Source organism: Ailuropoda melanoleuca, chromosome 8 (assembly GCF_002007445.2).
Source record: "Ailuropoda melanoleuca isolate Jingjing chromosome 8, ASM200744v2, whole genome shotgun sequence".
Taxonomy (NCBI): Eukaryota; Metazoa; Chordata; class Mammalia; order Carnivora; family Ursidae; genus Ailuropoda; species Ailuropoda melanoleuca.
Genome location: NC_048225.1, coordinates 41,648,614 through 41,663,319, shown reverse-complemented (window position 1 = coordinate 41,663,319; position 14,706 = coordinate 41,648,614). Strand labels below are relative to the sequence as shown.

The 14,706-nt window shown below is 36.1% G+C and overlaps 1 protein-coding gene across 1 annotated transcript in view; it reads right to left on the bottom strand.

Moving 5' to 3' along the window:
• Positions 1-14,706, bottom strand: part of GRM5 (glutamate metabotropic receptor 5) — a 522,903-nt gene that overhangs the window by 127,386 nt on the left and 380,811 nt on the right. Inside the window, 1 exon segment of the mRNA XM_034666172.1 lies at positions 14,123-14,358. Within this exon segment, the coding sequence (XP_034522063.1) occupies positions 14,123-14,358 (236 nt within the window).

Below are 14,706 nucleotides of genomic sequence, written 5' to 3'. Positions count from 1 at the left end.
TGAAGGTTGCCTTTTAGTTTTGTTGATTGTTTCCTTCGCTGTGCAGAAGCTTTTCATTTTGATGAAGTCCCAATAGTCTAATTTTGTTTCCCTTGCCTCAGGAGACATATCTAGGAAAATGTTGCTATGGCCAACGTCAAAGAGGTTACTGCCTGTGTTTTATTCTAGGATTTTTATGGTTTCAGATCTCACATTTAGGTCTTTCATCCATTTTGAATTTATTTTTGTCTGTGGTGTAAGAAAGTGGTCCAATTTTATTCATCTGAATTTTGCTGTCCAGTTTTCCTAACACCATTTGTTGAAGAGACTGTCTTTTTCCCACTGGATATTCTTTCCTGCTTTATCAAAGATTAGTTGACCATACAGTTGTGCGTCCAAGAAATACAACAGATTTTTGCACATTAATCTTGTATACTACAAACTTTGTAAATTTACTAGAACTTTTTGAAGATTCCCCTGGTTTTCTAGGTAGATGATTATGTTAATAAAGACAGTTTAACTTCATCATTTCATCTGGAGATTTTTATTTCTTTAGTTGCTATAGTCTAGTTTCATTGACTAGAAACTGGTGGTAAGAGCCAAACTCCTTATTGCCTGATCATAAGGGGAAATTTTACTAGGCTGCTGAGAATTTTATCATAAATTAATATTAGGTTTTGGCATTTAACCCTTTTGTAGGTTTTTAATACAATAAATTACACTGACCAATTTTTGAATATTAAATCAGCCTTACATTTTAGGATAAATCTTACTTTGTCATGATATACTATATTTTTTACATCTAGTTGGATATGATTTGCTAAAATTTTCTTTAGAATATTTACACCAATGATTTTGAGGTATATAGTTCTTTTCTTGTGATATCTTGGTCTGATTTTATAACAGGGTAATGTTGGCCACATTGATTGAATTGGTAATTATTTCTGCCTTAATTTTCTGGTAGAGTTTTTGTTAGAATTTCTATGAGTTCTTCCTTAAATATTTAGTAGCGATTCACCAGTGAAAACATCTGGTCTGTATTTTTCCTTGTGGGAAAATTTTTAACTACAAATTTAATTTCTATAATAGATATAGGACTATTCAGGCTGTCTATTCTTCAGTGATCTTTGGTAGTTTATGCGTTCCAAGGAATTTTTCCGTTTTATCTAAGTTGACTAATTTATTGGATAGAATTGTTTTAATAAATGTTCCCTTATTTTTCTTTTCATATTTGTTGACTCTGGAGGGATGCTCTATGTCTCTCATTCCTGATATTTGTAATTTATTTTTCTTTATTTTCCTGACCGATCTGTTTTTTCAATTGTATTGAACTTTTGAAAGAACCAGGCTTTAGTTTCATTGTTTTTCTCTATTGTATTTCTGGTTTGGATCACATTGATTTTCACTGTGATCTATTACTTCCTTTCGTCTACTTACTTTGAGTTTAATTTGTTCTTCTTTTCCAGATTTCTTAAGGTAGATCTCTGGTCATTGACTTGAGATATTTTTCTTTTCTGATGTAGCAAGTTAATGCTGAAAATTTCCCCTGAATATTGTTTTAGCCTTCCGAACTGTAAATTTTTCTAGTCAGACAGCTGTGAACAGACACTGTTCCTTGTCCCATATAGGTATCATACTATTCTCTCTAATCCTATGGGGGTTCTTTCCCAGGTCTGAAGTATTATCCACATATGTATGCAGTGATCAATACTCAGCCCTATACTTTAGAGGGAGCCTCTGCCAATCACTAGAGTTCTCACTTCCTTCACCTCTCTTTTGTTCCTGTGCCTTGAGAACTCTAGCTTCCTTGGTTCCTCTGAACTCACAATTCCATCTTCTTAACTCAGAGGATTCACCACATTTATTTCCTATTTCTTAAGAATAATTGTCCTTCATCACTTGATAACCAATGTCTTGAAATCTCTTGTTTTATATATTTTGTCTTGTTTTTTAATATAAATCTTCTGGGTGTAAATCTAATGCTTTTTACAGTGCACCTGTATGCCTTAAGTGACCTATTCAGCAAGCTTGTCTGGTCTCTCTCTCTGGTTTATCTAAAATATCTTTAATACATCGTGCATTCCATTTCCAGTGTCTTAAGAGTTTGAAATGTAGGGGCGCCTGAGTGGCACAGTGGTTAAGCGTCTGCCTTCAGCTCAGGGCGTGATCCCAGCAATCTGGGATCGAGCCCCACATCAGGCTCTTCCTCTATGAGCCTGCTTCTTCCTCTCCCACTCCCCCTGCTTGTGTTCCCTCTCTCACTGGCTGTCTCTCTCTCTCTGTCGAATAAATAAATAAAATCTTTAAAAAAAAAAAAGAGTTTGAAATGTAGTTTCTAATGCAAGGGTTTTCTTCTGGGGATCTCTTTGAGTACTTTCTGATGTTAGCTATTCATCATGAAGAATTACATACACTGACACTTACTTGGATGAATAATTACTCTTAATAATTTCTTAAACTCTGGAATTCAAATAAGAAATATGACAGATTATGTTTCTTAAAACTTTGATATGTTAATATCTGGGGCCTTGATGTAGCTCTATGTTCCATTTCGTTAAAGTAGAGTCCAAGATGGTGAAATTTTCCCTCTTGGCAATGAGAAGTATCAAAATGTAACAAATCCAAGAATTGTATGAAGCCAAAACTGACACATCAAATTCTAATTAACTTAATTCTTTGGCTGATATAAAGACAGAAATGGGCTCCTGCTTAGCAGATTCATCACATACACTACGATAATGTGATCAAATTTCTTTTTTACTGTATGGTTATTAAATTGTCCTACTGTAGTCTTTTCTGAAGTATGGTGATAATAAATGTCATATAAAATGAGTTCATAGTAAAACAAAACAACAACAAAGGAGATGCTGAATTAAAGCAAGTTATTTAAATTTTTTTACAATAGGGTTTGTCCTTTTCCAACATGTGGATATATATTATGAATCTTTAAAAAATGGATAAAGAATGTAATAACCCAATATATGAACCATGGAATCCTTTTTTCACATTGGATTAGTTTTCTTTCCAAATGCTATCTTGGAGATATTAATGTTAGATTGATGCAAGGATGAGAAATCTTTAATCTGGGGGTTAGCTATGGCACTTCATTAATTTGGCCCTTGTGATGCCTTTACTAGAGTTCAGCTCCTCCTACCTAAACAAGTATTTCCTCTCAATGTACTGTTCTGGGTTTTCCAGTCATGTTTTAGACAGAGATGCTGAAGTATTTTGGGCAATGTCTAAACCACTAATAAGTGGGGTTTTTTTCTTAAGATTTATTTATTGGGGCAGCTGAGTGGCTCAGTCAGTTAGGTGTATGACTTTGATTTTGGCTCAGGTCATGAGCTCAGGGTTGTGAGATCCACAGTGGGTATAGAGCCCGCTTAAGATTCTGTCTCTCCCTCTCCTTCCCCCCCGCTTTCTGTCTCTCTCTCTCTCCTTCTCTTAAAATTATTTATTTGTTTGTTTGTTTGTTTATTAGAAAGAGAGATATTGAGAGAGAGTGAGTGCACACAGCAGGGGAGGGGAAAAGGAAGAGGGAGAGAGAGGATCCTCAAGCAGACCCCTTGGTAAGCATGGAGCCCAATGAGGGGCTCCATCCAAGGGCGCTGAGATCATGACCTGAGCAGAAATCAAGAGTCAGCCGCTTAACTGAAGCAAACAAGATGGCAGAAAAATCTTTCTGATGCATAATGAAGTATTCTTTAACTAACCCACTTCAAATATTTACGACACATATTCATCAGAGAAAACGTGGACACCTCTGGCTGGAAACTTGCTGTAACAAAAATGGAAAAGAGCTACACCAAGCTAGTGAAATTAACCTTTTTGAATACAGAAAATGCTTTTAATGTCAAAAAATTCCACACATTCCATGAATGCCATTTGTACTGTTAGTATCTTTTATATAGAAAACACATAATGGCAATAAGCTACCAAGATTTGAGCAATTTAAAATTAATTTTGTAATTTTTTTTAAAGATTTTATTTATTTATTTATTTGACAGAGATAGAGACAGCCAGCGAGAGAGGGAACACAAGCAGGGGGAGTGGGAGAGGAAGAAGCAGGCTCACAGTGGAGGAGCCTGATGTGGGGCTCGATCCCATAACGCCGGGATCACACCCTGAGCCGAAGGGACGCTTAACGGCTGTGCCACCCAGGCGCCCCTAATTTGTAATTTGTTAACTGCAACAGCTTGTGCATAAAAATAAGGTACTTGTGTATATAAACACACACATGTTCACACAGGATATGCAAGGCACAGTTCAGTTCACTGATAATGCTGAACCTCATAAAAATTCTAGATTCAAGCAACAAATCAACAGTGACCTTGAGACCTGCAGCCCACTGATTGGGAACCACTGTTCTAGGTCCTCTAGACATTGTAACATTACTTGGGTCTAAGAGAAATGAAGTCACGTTCATTTAACAATATTTATCATATACTTGCTCTACATAAGGCATCATGCTCGGAATTTGGAAAACACAGATGCGTAAGACAGTTCCTCTCCTTTTGAAATTTCTAATTTAATGGAGACAGATGGACATAAAATGTTTACATACTGGTGTAACAATGTGAAAAATCTATTTATACATTAGTGTAATACAGTGGAAAAAATTATATTGCTGCAGCTGCTTTATGTCCTCTGAGAATGGCATCATGTTTTCTCTGGAGTAAATGGCTTTCTGTTTGGCAATGTAACTACAGCAGCAGCTTTGCACTCAAAAGGTGAGCAACCCTTCTCCAAGGGTAGAATTTTGAAGGATACAAGAAAACAAAGAAACAGTTGAACAGCTCTACCTATGAAATGGAGAAATATTTACTGTGGCATATAAAAATATAGAGAGGAAAGGGGGCAAGTGTTATAGAGAAAGGAAAGGAGAGGAATCGAGCAACATAGTGGCAGAAATCTGGTTGGAGTGTGTGTGTGTGTGGGGGGAGAGTATTGTGAGAAATTTGGACTAGAAGGAATGTTAGACTGGATATAGTGGCTATAGGACTTTTATTTGGAGGTGGGATAGTTAAGATAAACTCATTAGAACATGAACACAAGTGAAAAAATCATAACTATACTTTTTTTTTTCAAAAGAAACACATCTAGTGATCATCACTGGCTCAAGAAATAGCACATCTCTAGAGCCCCAGAAATGCCCTCCTGACCAAAGAATTTTTGGTGTTCTGAACCCATTTTTCTCATCTTCATTTTATTGATAGTAGTTTGGCGTATGCAGAAATGCCTGTGTGAGTAGTTACTTGGTGGCATAAAAATAAAGGGAATGGAGGATCTATGTTCAATATCTGGCTTGGTATGTGACAAAAAGAAGACAAAGGCACAGGAAGTGACCTGAGGAAAAGCAGAGTTTCTTTGAGAACAGGAAACTGAAGTTATCCAAAACCATGAGAATACAAGCTCAGTGGAATTGACAAATATCTTGAGGTAGGTCTTTCACTGAGCAAAAGTGCATGTGCAAAATTTCAGGGACTTAAGTAGGCATGCCATTCTAAAGTAGACTGGCACATTCTGTGAAGTGCTTAGAGCATACACTTCTCGGGCTTAAGGGATAGAAGATGAGATTTGAAAAAATACATGGTGAATTTGAAGAGTTTTGACAGGGGGCAAGGAGGTAGGTTTCTTTTTTATAAACACCGAAGAAACATGGAAGATTAAAAATGGGAGTAATAAGGATGAAATTCATTCCTTAGATGGACTCTTTCAGGGCTAATTGTAAGCATAAAATGGAGGAGGGAGCAGCTGGTGTCAATAAGAAAATTAAATAGAAAGATTATTCTAATATGTGACGTGAGAGATCCTGAAGAACCAAACCACAGCATGGGATAAAGATTTGAATTCAGCCAGCAATGAAGAACAGAGAACAGATGTGGAAAATGTTCAAACAGTAGAATTAACAGTATTTGGTCATCAGTTGGCTGAGAGGATGCTACAAGGGGAATAGGAGAGGACCCCTTATCCCTACATCTTGGGATACAGGATAGATGGGTGTATCATTTACTCAAGTTGGAGATGCTAAAAGGAGAACTCAAAGTTTGGGGCTGTGGTTGCAAAAGTTATAATGAGGTGAGTTTTAGGTATGTAAGTTTGAGGTGCCCTCAGGACATCCAGGTAAGAATGCTTGTGTGTTAATGTCATAAATGACACCTCTGGAAGGTACTGGAAGTGACAGGGGAAATCATAGAAAGGAGACAGTAAATGAATGTCAGTGGGTGACAGTGTAACTGTAAAGGAAATGGGTCCTTAAATTGGTTCAAAAATAGAATAGCATACAGTTACTAGAAAACCGTTTTAATTTAATTTAATTCTCAGTAGCTTTTATTATTGGGTTACTTAAATAAACAATTAGAAAAGTTAAACTATATTCTTTATATTTTAATTTATTATCATTATTAATCATTTTGTTTATAATTCAAGTCTAACATAATTATGCAATTTAAGTAAAACTTACTGAAATTGGGCTCACTGTTCATAGTATATAAACCTAGATTCTGTCAAAACCACATAGTTAAAAATCTGAAGGGTTATAGTAATATTTTGATTTAAGTTTTTAAATGCTTAAAAATAAAACAAAAATTGACAAAAGTATAAGCATTTTGGACATTAAAATTCCAGGGTTCACTTATATATCCAAATTGGGATTGCGGTGGGAGTGACAATTAAGAATACAAAAAAAAAAAAAAAAAGGAGGAGCCTTTGGTGTTAGGGTAGGATGGAGAAGAAAGCAAATGAAAATTCTTTTACTGCATAACTTTAATAGCCCAAATGAACGCAAAATTAAAAAAAAATTAAAGGCAGTGAAGATGTATGGACACAACAAACACAGAATGAATGAACAGAGAGGAGACCTATGAAAGTGGGCAGGTGTAACCCGCTGCTTTCTTGTCTGAGGGCATCTGCAGGTTCTGGACCAGGCTGCCAATCTGGTTTTGTCTGAATGAAGGGACATTAGTTGACTAGGGTGGCCATAACAAAGTACCATAAATTAGGTGGCTTAAAACAACAGAAATTTATTCTCTTGTGGTTCTGGAGGCTGGAAGTCAGAAATCAAGGTGTCGACAGGGCCGAGCTTCCTCTGAGACTCTTGGAAGAATCCTTCCTTGCCTCTTCTTAGCCTCTGGAGATGGCCATTGATCTTTGGCATTCCTTGTCCTTGTATTGCATCACCCAAGTTTCTGCCTCTGTCTTCCCCTGCCACTCTTTCTGTGTGTCTGTCTGTCTCTGTGTCACTTCTCTCTTGGGGTGACTAAGAGCCCATCCTACTCTAGTGGGTCCTCATACTAACTAATTACATCTGTGATGATGTTATTTCTCTATGAAGTTAGCTTCTGAGGTGCTGGGAAAGGACATGAAGCGTGGCTGGGGGAGGGAGAGGTGTAACTCCACATTGTACATGACACTTCTGGAAAAACAAGAAACCAGAAGTACTTTTGGATACTGAAATCATCTGATATCTCAATTTATAAAAGGCAGGAGCCCTAAGTGCATGATAGCCATTTTCCATTGTGATTCATTTGCTGGCTCTGGGAGCTGCACGGGTGCTCAAGGTTTTGAAGAAGACTGAACTACCCCATTGTTTTATACTATGTGAAAGAAAAGCCCCACCTGAGGAATAGAAACTGCTCAATCTTTAATTAGTCATTTCCTCACAATGCATGCCAAATTTAGAAATAGTATGATACAAGAAGCTGGAGAACAAAGCTCAAAAATAGTAAAAATCTGACTGAGTCAGAGAGCCAGGGGATAGGATACACTAGACTCTCAGTAGAAATTCAACATCAGTTATCCCTTAAAGACATTTTTTATAATAATATTTTTATTATATTATGTTAGTCACCATACAGTACATCCTTGGTTTTTGATGTGTTTCCATGATTCATTAGTTGTGTATAACACCCAGTGCACCATGCAATACATGCCCTCCTTACTACCCATCACCAGCCTATCCCATTCCCCCAACCCCCTGCCCTCTGAAGCCCTCAGTTTGTTTCTCAGAGTCCATAGTCTCTCATGCTTTATTCCCCCTTCTGATTACCCCCCTTTCTTTATCCCTTTCTTCCCCTTCCAATCTTCCTACTTCTTATGTTCCATAAATGAGTGAAACCATATGATAATTGTCTTTCTCTGCTTGACTTATTTCACTTAGCATAATCTCCTCCAGTGCCGTCCATGTTGCAGCAAATGTTGAGAAATCATTCTTTTTGATAGCTGAGTAATATTCCATTGTATATATAGACCACCTCTTCTTAATCCAGTGATCTGTTGAAGGGCATCTCGGTTCCTTCCATGATTTAGCTATTGTGGACAATGCTGCTATGAACATTGGGGTGCATATGGCCCTTCTCTTTACTACGTCTGTATCTTTGGGGTAAATACCTAGTAGTGCAATTGCTGGATCATAGGGTAGCTCAATTTTTAACTTTTTAAGGGACCTCCACACAGCTTTCCAGAGTGGCTGTACCAACTTGCATTCCCACCAACAATGTAGGAGGGATCCCCTTTCTTCACATCCTCTCCAACAATTGTTTCTTGCCTTGTCAATTTTTGCCATTCTAACTGGTGTAAGGTGGTATCTCAGTGTGGTTTTGATTTGAGTTTCCCTGATGGCTAATGAATTTGAACATTTTTTCATGTGACTGTTAGCCATTTGTATGTCTTCATTGAAAAAGTGTCTGTTCATATCTTCTTCCCATTTTATGATTTGTTTATTTGTTTCTCATGTATTTAGTTTGAGAAGTTCTTTACAACATCGGCCACAGGAACCTTTTTCATGACACATCTCCAAAGGCAAGGGAAACAAAAGAAAAAATGAACTAGTGGGATTTCATCAAGATAAAAAGCTTCTGCACAGCCAAGGAAACAGTCAAAAAAACTTAAGAGGCAGCCCACGGAATCGGAGAATATATTTGCAAATGACACTACAGATAAAAGACTGGTATCCCCTAAAGACATTTTTAAACCAGAAGTTGACTCCTTTTAGCTTATGTTATAACTTACCCCACCTCAATTTCTTTGAATCTGGAAAAGGCAAACCATCACAAGGGGAAAAATAATATAAAATTCAATCTGTACGGTATTTTATACTTAATGTCTAGCACAAAAGAAAACGTATGTTAGATGTTTCAAGAAGCACAAAATGTAACCAATATGAAAAATAAGTCAATAGAAGAAGACTGACAGAAGATCCAGATGTTAGAATTGGAAAAAAGGAACTGTAAAATAACTATAATCAATATATTCAAGGAAGTAGGATAAATGATTGAAAAAAGTGGACGAGAAAGAATATTTCAACAGAAAATTGAGGACTATAAAAATAAAGAAAATGGGCATTCTGGGGCTGTAAAACACCATAACTGAAATTAAAAACTTGTTATTTTGGCTAATAGCTGACTGGACATAGGTGGAAATAAGATTGGTATAATCAAAGACAGAATAATAGAAAAGAAGCAAATTGAAGCACAGAGAGGAAAAAGATAGGAAAGAAAGCCCAGAGAAAAAGTCACTTTATGACATAGTCAAATAATCTAATAGGTGTATCTGAGCACAAGAAGGGGCAGAGAGAGAAAAATGTGGCAGAAGGAATGTTTCAGGAAATAATGTCTGGGAAATTTTCAAAACTGATATGGGTCTTTCTTCAACAGGTTTAAGAAGCTCTGGAAACCCAAAGAGTGAAATATTTAAGGGAAATCACACCTAATCTCATTATCTAAAAACTTTTAAAAAGCCTTAAAAGCCCAGAAAAAAAACCACATTTGCATCAAGTGTACAACATTAAGAATGGTGGCTAACTTCTCAATGAAATCATGGAATTCAGAAAACAAAATGGAATGCTGTTTTCAAAGAAAAAAAAAAACCTGAAGAAGACCTGGCAATACAGAATGCTATACTTGGCAAATACATTTTTTAAAAATAAAGGTGGAATATAAATATTCTTAGGGGAAAAAAGCTGATAAAATTTGTTGACAGTAGACCTGTATTACAAGAAATAGTAAAAGAAATTCTTCAGGCTGAAAAATATTACTGGTGAAAACAAGGAAGTACAAGAAGGAATGAAGAACACTGAAGTGGGTAAATATGACTGTTAACCATTTAGAGCAACAATTCTAGCAAATCCTTGTAGTGTACATAATACATAGAGAAATAAATTATATGGCAGTAGCAAAAAATAGTGTGAGGGGGATAAACAGATATAAATATTTGCAAGATTTTTTAATGTAAACAAGAACCAACTTAAATTTGTTTGTATTAAATTAAAGTTTGTTTAGTAATTTCCACTGAAAACTAAATGAAACAAAAATATTAGGAAAGGTGATAGAATAACACCCAGTGCACCGATTGAACATTACATCAAAAACCAGGGATGTACTGTATGGTGAGTAACATAATATAATTAAAAAAACATTAAAAAGAAAAGAAAGGTGATAGAATAAGATAATAAAAAATATTGCTGAATCCACAAGAAGGCAGTAAAAGAGGAATAAAGAATTAAAGAACAAGTGGACAAATAGAAAACAAATAACTAATGAGAGAAACAGAAACTAGTAATAAGCCATGGTCTAATTGGGCAATTTTAACGATACATGTATCTAACAAAGGACTCATATCCACATTATACAAGGAAGTTTTAAAATAGATGTAAAAAGATAATCAACTCAAAGACATGTGCAAAAGACTTGAACAACCACTTTACAAAATAAGATGCCTAAATTTCCAATAAGCATATGAGAAAGAACTTAACTTGGTAAAAGATAATGGAAAGCCAATCAAAATCACAATATGATACAAACACACACTCACAGAATATTTAAAATTAAAAAAAATATCGTAGCAAGTGTTGATAAGGGTGCAGAGCAACTTGAACTCTCATACATTTCAGGCAAAGTAGAAATTAGTCCAATCATTTTGGAAAACTGCTTGGCACTATTTACTAAAGCTAAACATATGCAGAGCCTATTATGTAGCAATTCCATTACTAGGTATACATGTAACAGTAATTAGGATATAGGTCTGCTAGGAGATATGTACATACTTGTTCATAAAATCTTCATTTCTAACACCTAAAACTGTAAATAATCCATATGTCCATCTATAGGAGAAATGATAAATTTCTGGCAGTAAATCCATACAAAGGGACATGACACAGCAATAGAACACAATAAACTACTAATATACACAATGATGGGATAAACTCTACCACATTACTTTGCGGGGAAAAGGCCAGACAAAAAAAGCAAATAATGAAATATTCTATTTATATATTACAAGAGAATAGGCAAAACTAACAGGCATTGAAAGAATTCATACAAATGGGGCATATTCTCTATAATGCTACTGCTAATTCTGGACTACTAGATTTAGATACCTCTCCTAACTTTTATACTTTGCCTTCCAAGAATCTCCTGAGAAAAATAAGCAGTAATTTGGCTATGAGTATTTCTGTTTTTTGTGTCAAGCCATTTTTCTTATTGAGCTATCTGTTAGGTTTAAGGTACTGAAGACAGTAAGGTAAAGCTTCTCGACTGGCATGAATTACAAACTCTTAATACTTCTTAACACTCCAACTGAAAAATAGTTGTCTTGTGCACACTGCCTGATGAAAGGGCTTAAGTACATTATATTCAGGAAAACACTGGTAACGTTTGGTAGTGTTATAAATATGAGTAAACTACTGGGGCCTCTTTGAAGATGGGGATTAAGATACAAAAAGGACATTTGAGGAAATAAGAAAATATGGTCAAAAGTAGAGAGTAGTGAACATTTGGGCATCCATTACTGCATTCCATAATCATATACAAATAATTTTAAGATTTTTCTTTTTTGTAACTTTGACCTATATATTAACTATTATATAATGCAAATTGATGGCAATTTTTAAAAACCATCATATTCTATCTCTTTAATATATCATATTTGTTAAACTTTAGACAAACCTGAGTCCAAGTATAAGTTCCATTGTTTAATAGTTAGGTGACCATGAGCAAGTTATTTTTTCTCTCTAAATCTTGGTTTTGTTATTTTTAAATAAGGATAATCATAGTGCCTCCCTTATTGAGAAGAATAACAGAGGTATTGCATATTAAGTGTCCATGTTTATGTACAAAATGACAACTGTTGTCAGATAAGATTCCAGAGGTGGCAGAGTGGCTAAAGAGTGCTTTTTAGTACTAGAGTAAGGAACCAATTCTGACCAGAGAAATCATATCAGGGTAATCATGTGAAAGAGAACTATAGCAATAGGTTGAAAGGGAGGCTTTGGCAGAACAGTTTCCATAGAAATAATATTCCACGGAAATCAATTAGAGTTTTTCAAGACTATATCTAAATAAGATCTCCAACAGTGGGGAAAAAAAGAGAAACAAAGAACTATTTCAAGGAGAAGGCATTTCAGACAAAAAGTCGTAGGGAAAGAGCATTGGTACAAAAGAGGGTGAAGACCAACTGGAAAAATTCCCTTAGCCACACTGGTTAGGGACTGTCACTAACTCCTTGATAGAAGAGAATGAAGATGAGATCAGATCTATTGTTTATCCTTTATAAGTCCTTGAATGTAGCTACATATAGTAATCTGTACACAATCATAGGACTGGAACCCAGAGAGGAAGCGCTTCCCAAATCTCAAGAGAGGAAAGAAGTCTGTGTCCATCAGAAACTGGATAGAATGGTGAAAAATATGAAATTAGCTATAAGAATTGAAATTGTGTAATAGCAGTCACAATGCTGTGTATTTTCACACTTTTTTTTTCCTGAAAATAAAAATGAAAACGAAGGAAATGAACAAAAATTTGAAGAGTTTGGACAAGCAGTATCTGAAGTGAGAGAGAAACAAACAGAGGCTTACACCATGAGCCTTCTGTAATTTCTGGATTTCAGTGACCAGTACGCTATCCCACACTACAGCATTCTTCCCCTCCCTTATTACCCAAATAGGAACTGACATAGGTGCCAAGTTCTTATTTTAGCAAGTACTGACATTTAAAAACAATCACATATCATCATTTACTCTCTTCTTCATTTCACAAAAGAATGAACTGATACCAAAAAATCTAGGATGGACATGAACTGGGAAGGAAAATGCATTATGAAAAATTCTCTATATCATTCCCATTATTCTCATTTTTGTGCTGGTATGGGACAACTTCTCTGTGGACTGGAATTGGTTTGTGGGCCAGGATTTCAAACTCACTGCCCTAGGGCACTGTTGTGTTCCAGCATCGTGGATAAAGGCACCTGTACCACCAACTCAAACATTTTATTCCTAAGCAAATGCATATGGGGTTCTTGTTACACAGTATGGGGATAAGGCAGCCTCGACAAATCCCTTTCATTTTTAACAAACCTTAATTTTTGCAAGCTTTGACTCATAGATCAATATTGGCCCTACCTCAGTTATTAGAGTCGTGATTCCCTTTCAGTGTGCAACAAATAAGAGTACCAAGACCCTGTGTTTAACTTTTATGATATCACTCACAACATTGGATTGCAACATTGGCTGGCATGGCTATCTCCCTTCTAGACACTAAACCTCTTGAGGGCAGGAACTAGTTTTCCTCACCTTGGTACCCTTACAACCAGAGCAACAGTTGGGACAATGTGAGCCCTTACAGGTATGTGAGAATGCATGGCTTTGCTCAGATTATGTTTCCTGAAATATAGTAACTACACACAGCAAATCCCTGATGCTATGTTATAGCTTATTGATGAAAACAGGGATTGGCTCTGTCCTTCAAAATTCACTGACTCATTCTTCAGAATACATAAAATCCTTACTAAGTGTTTAACGGTGTGCTAACTGCTAAAGACAATCAAAACTAGCACAATGTAGTTCTTGCCTTCAAGGACGGCAACAGCAGTTCCTCTCTGGAGCCCACATTATCCTCTTAGCACAGTGCCAATTTCTTAAATGATATAAATAATAAAATTGTTTGAGATCTCTGTGGAGTAACATTTGCTCTGATATGTTTTTCTTAGTTCGAATAAAGTCCGTTTATCACTGTAAGTAGCAATACTCACTCTGTTTCTGTAAGAGTCCTCTTCTCTTAACAGATTGCAGCCACTATCCCCCTGACACGGTTTACTTAACCTGGACCCTTAGTCTTATATCCACTATAAGTGAAACAAAGAATCTGCTTACTATTGCAGGTCTTGTTGTATTTGCTGTTCTCCTGTGCAAAGCCTTCTAGCCGGCACTGGAAACGATGCTGCCAAAATTCTTGAAACCAAGGGTTGCGAAGGTTTGTTTCCGGCCGGAGCTTCAGATAATAATCATCAAACCATTTGACATCAGGAGATTGGAGCTTGATTGTTATTCCACCAACAGCTTCTCGCTGATACCCATCTGTCACATCGTACCTATCAGCCCAGCCGTCACTGTGGGAAGACAAAACCCAGCTCAGTTCAGAACAGATACCTTCTAAGCAACCGATTACATATTTGCTTTCCTTTTGAAAATGTCAGTCACTGAATGGCTACTCAGGCCACACCAGTGTCCTAAATTTTACCTCCATGCATTATTGAGAAAGAAGCTCAGAATAAAGAGTATAAAACACCATGGGAACTTTGGGTCTAAGAGGGCTAGAAGACACCAGTCTCATTAACCTCAAACTCTGGAGAATAACCTAATGCTTTTGGCAGAATTTTACTGGTTGTAAAACCAGTATATGCATGGAAATTGCATGATATCACCATTCATACTATTTACTGAATATTTAGTAGCTA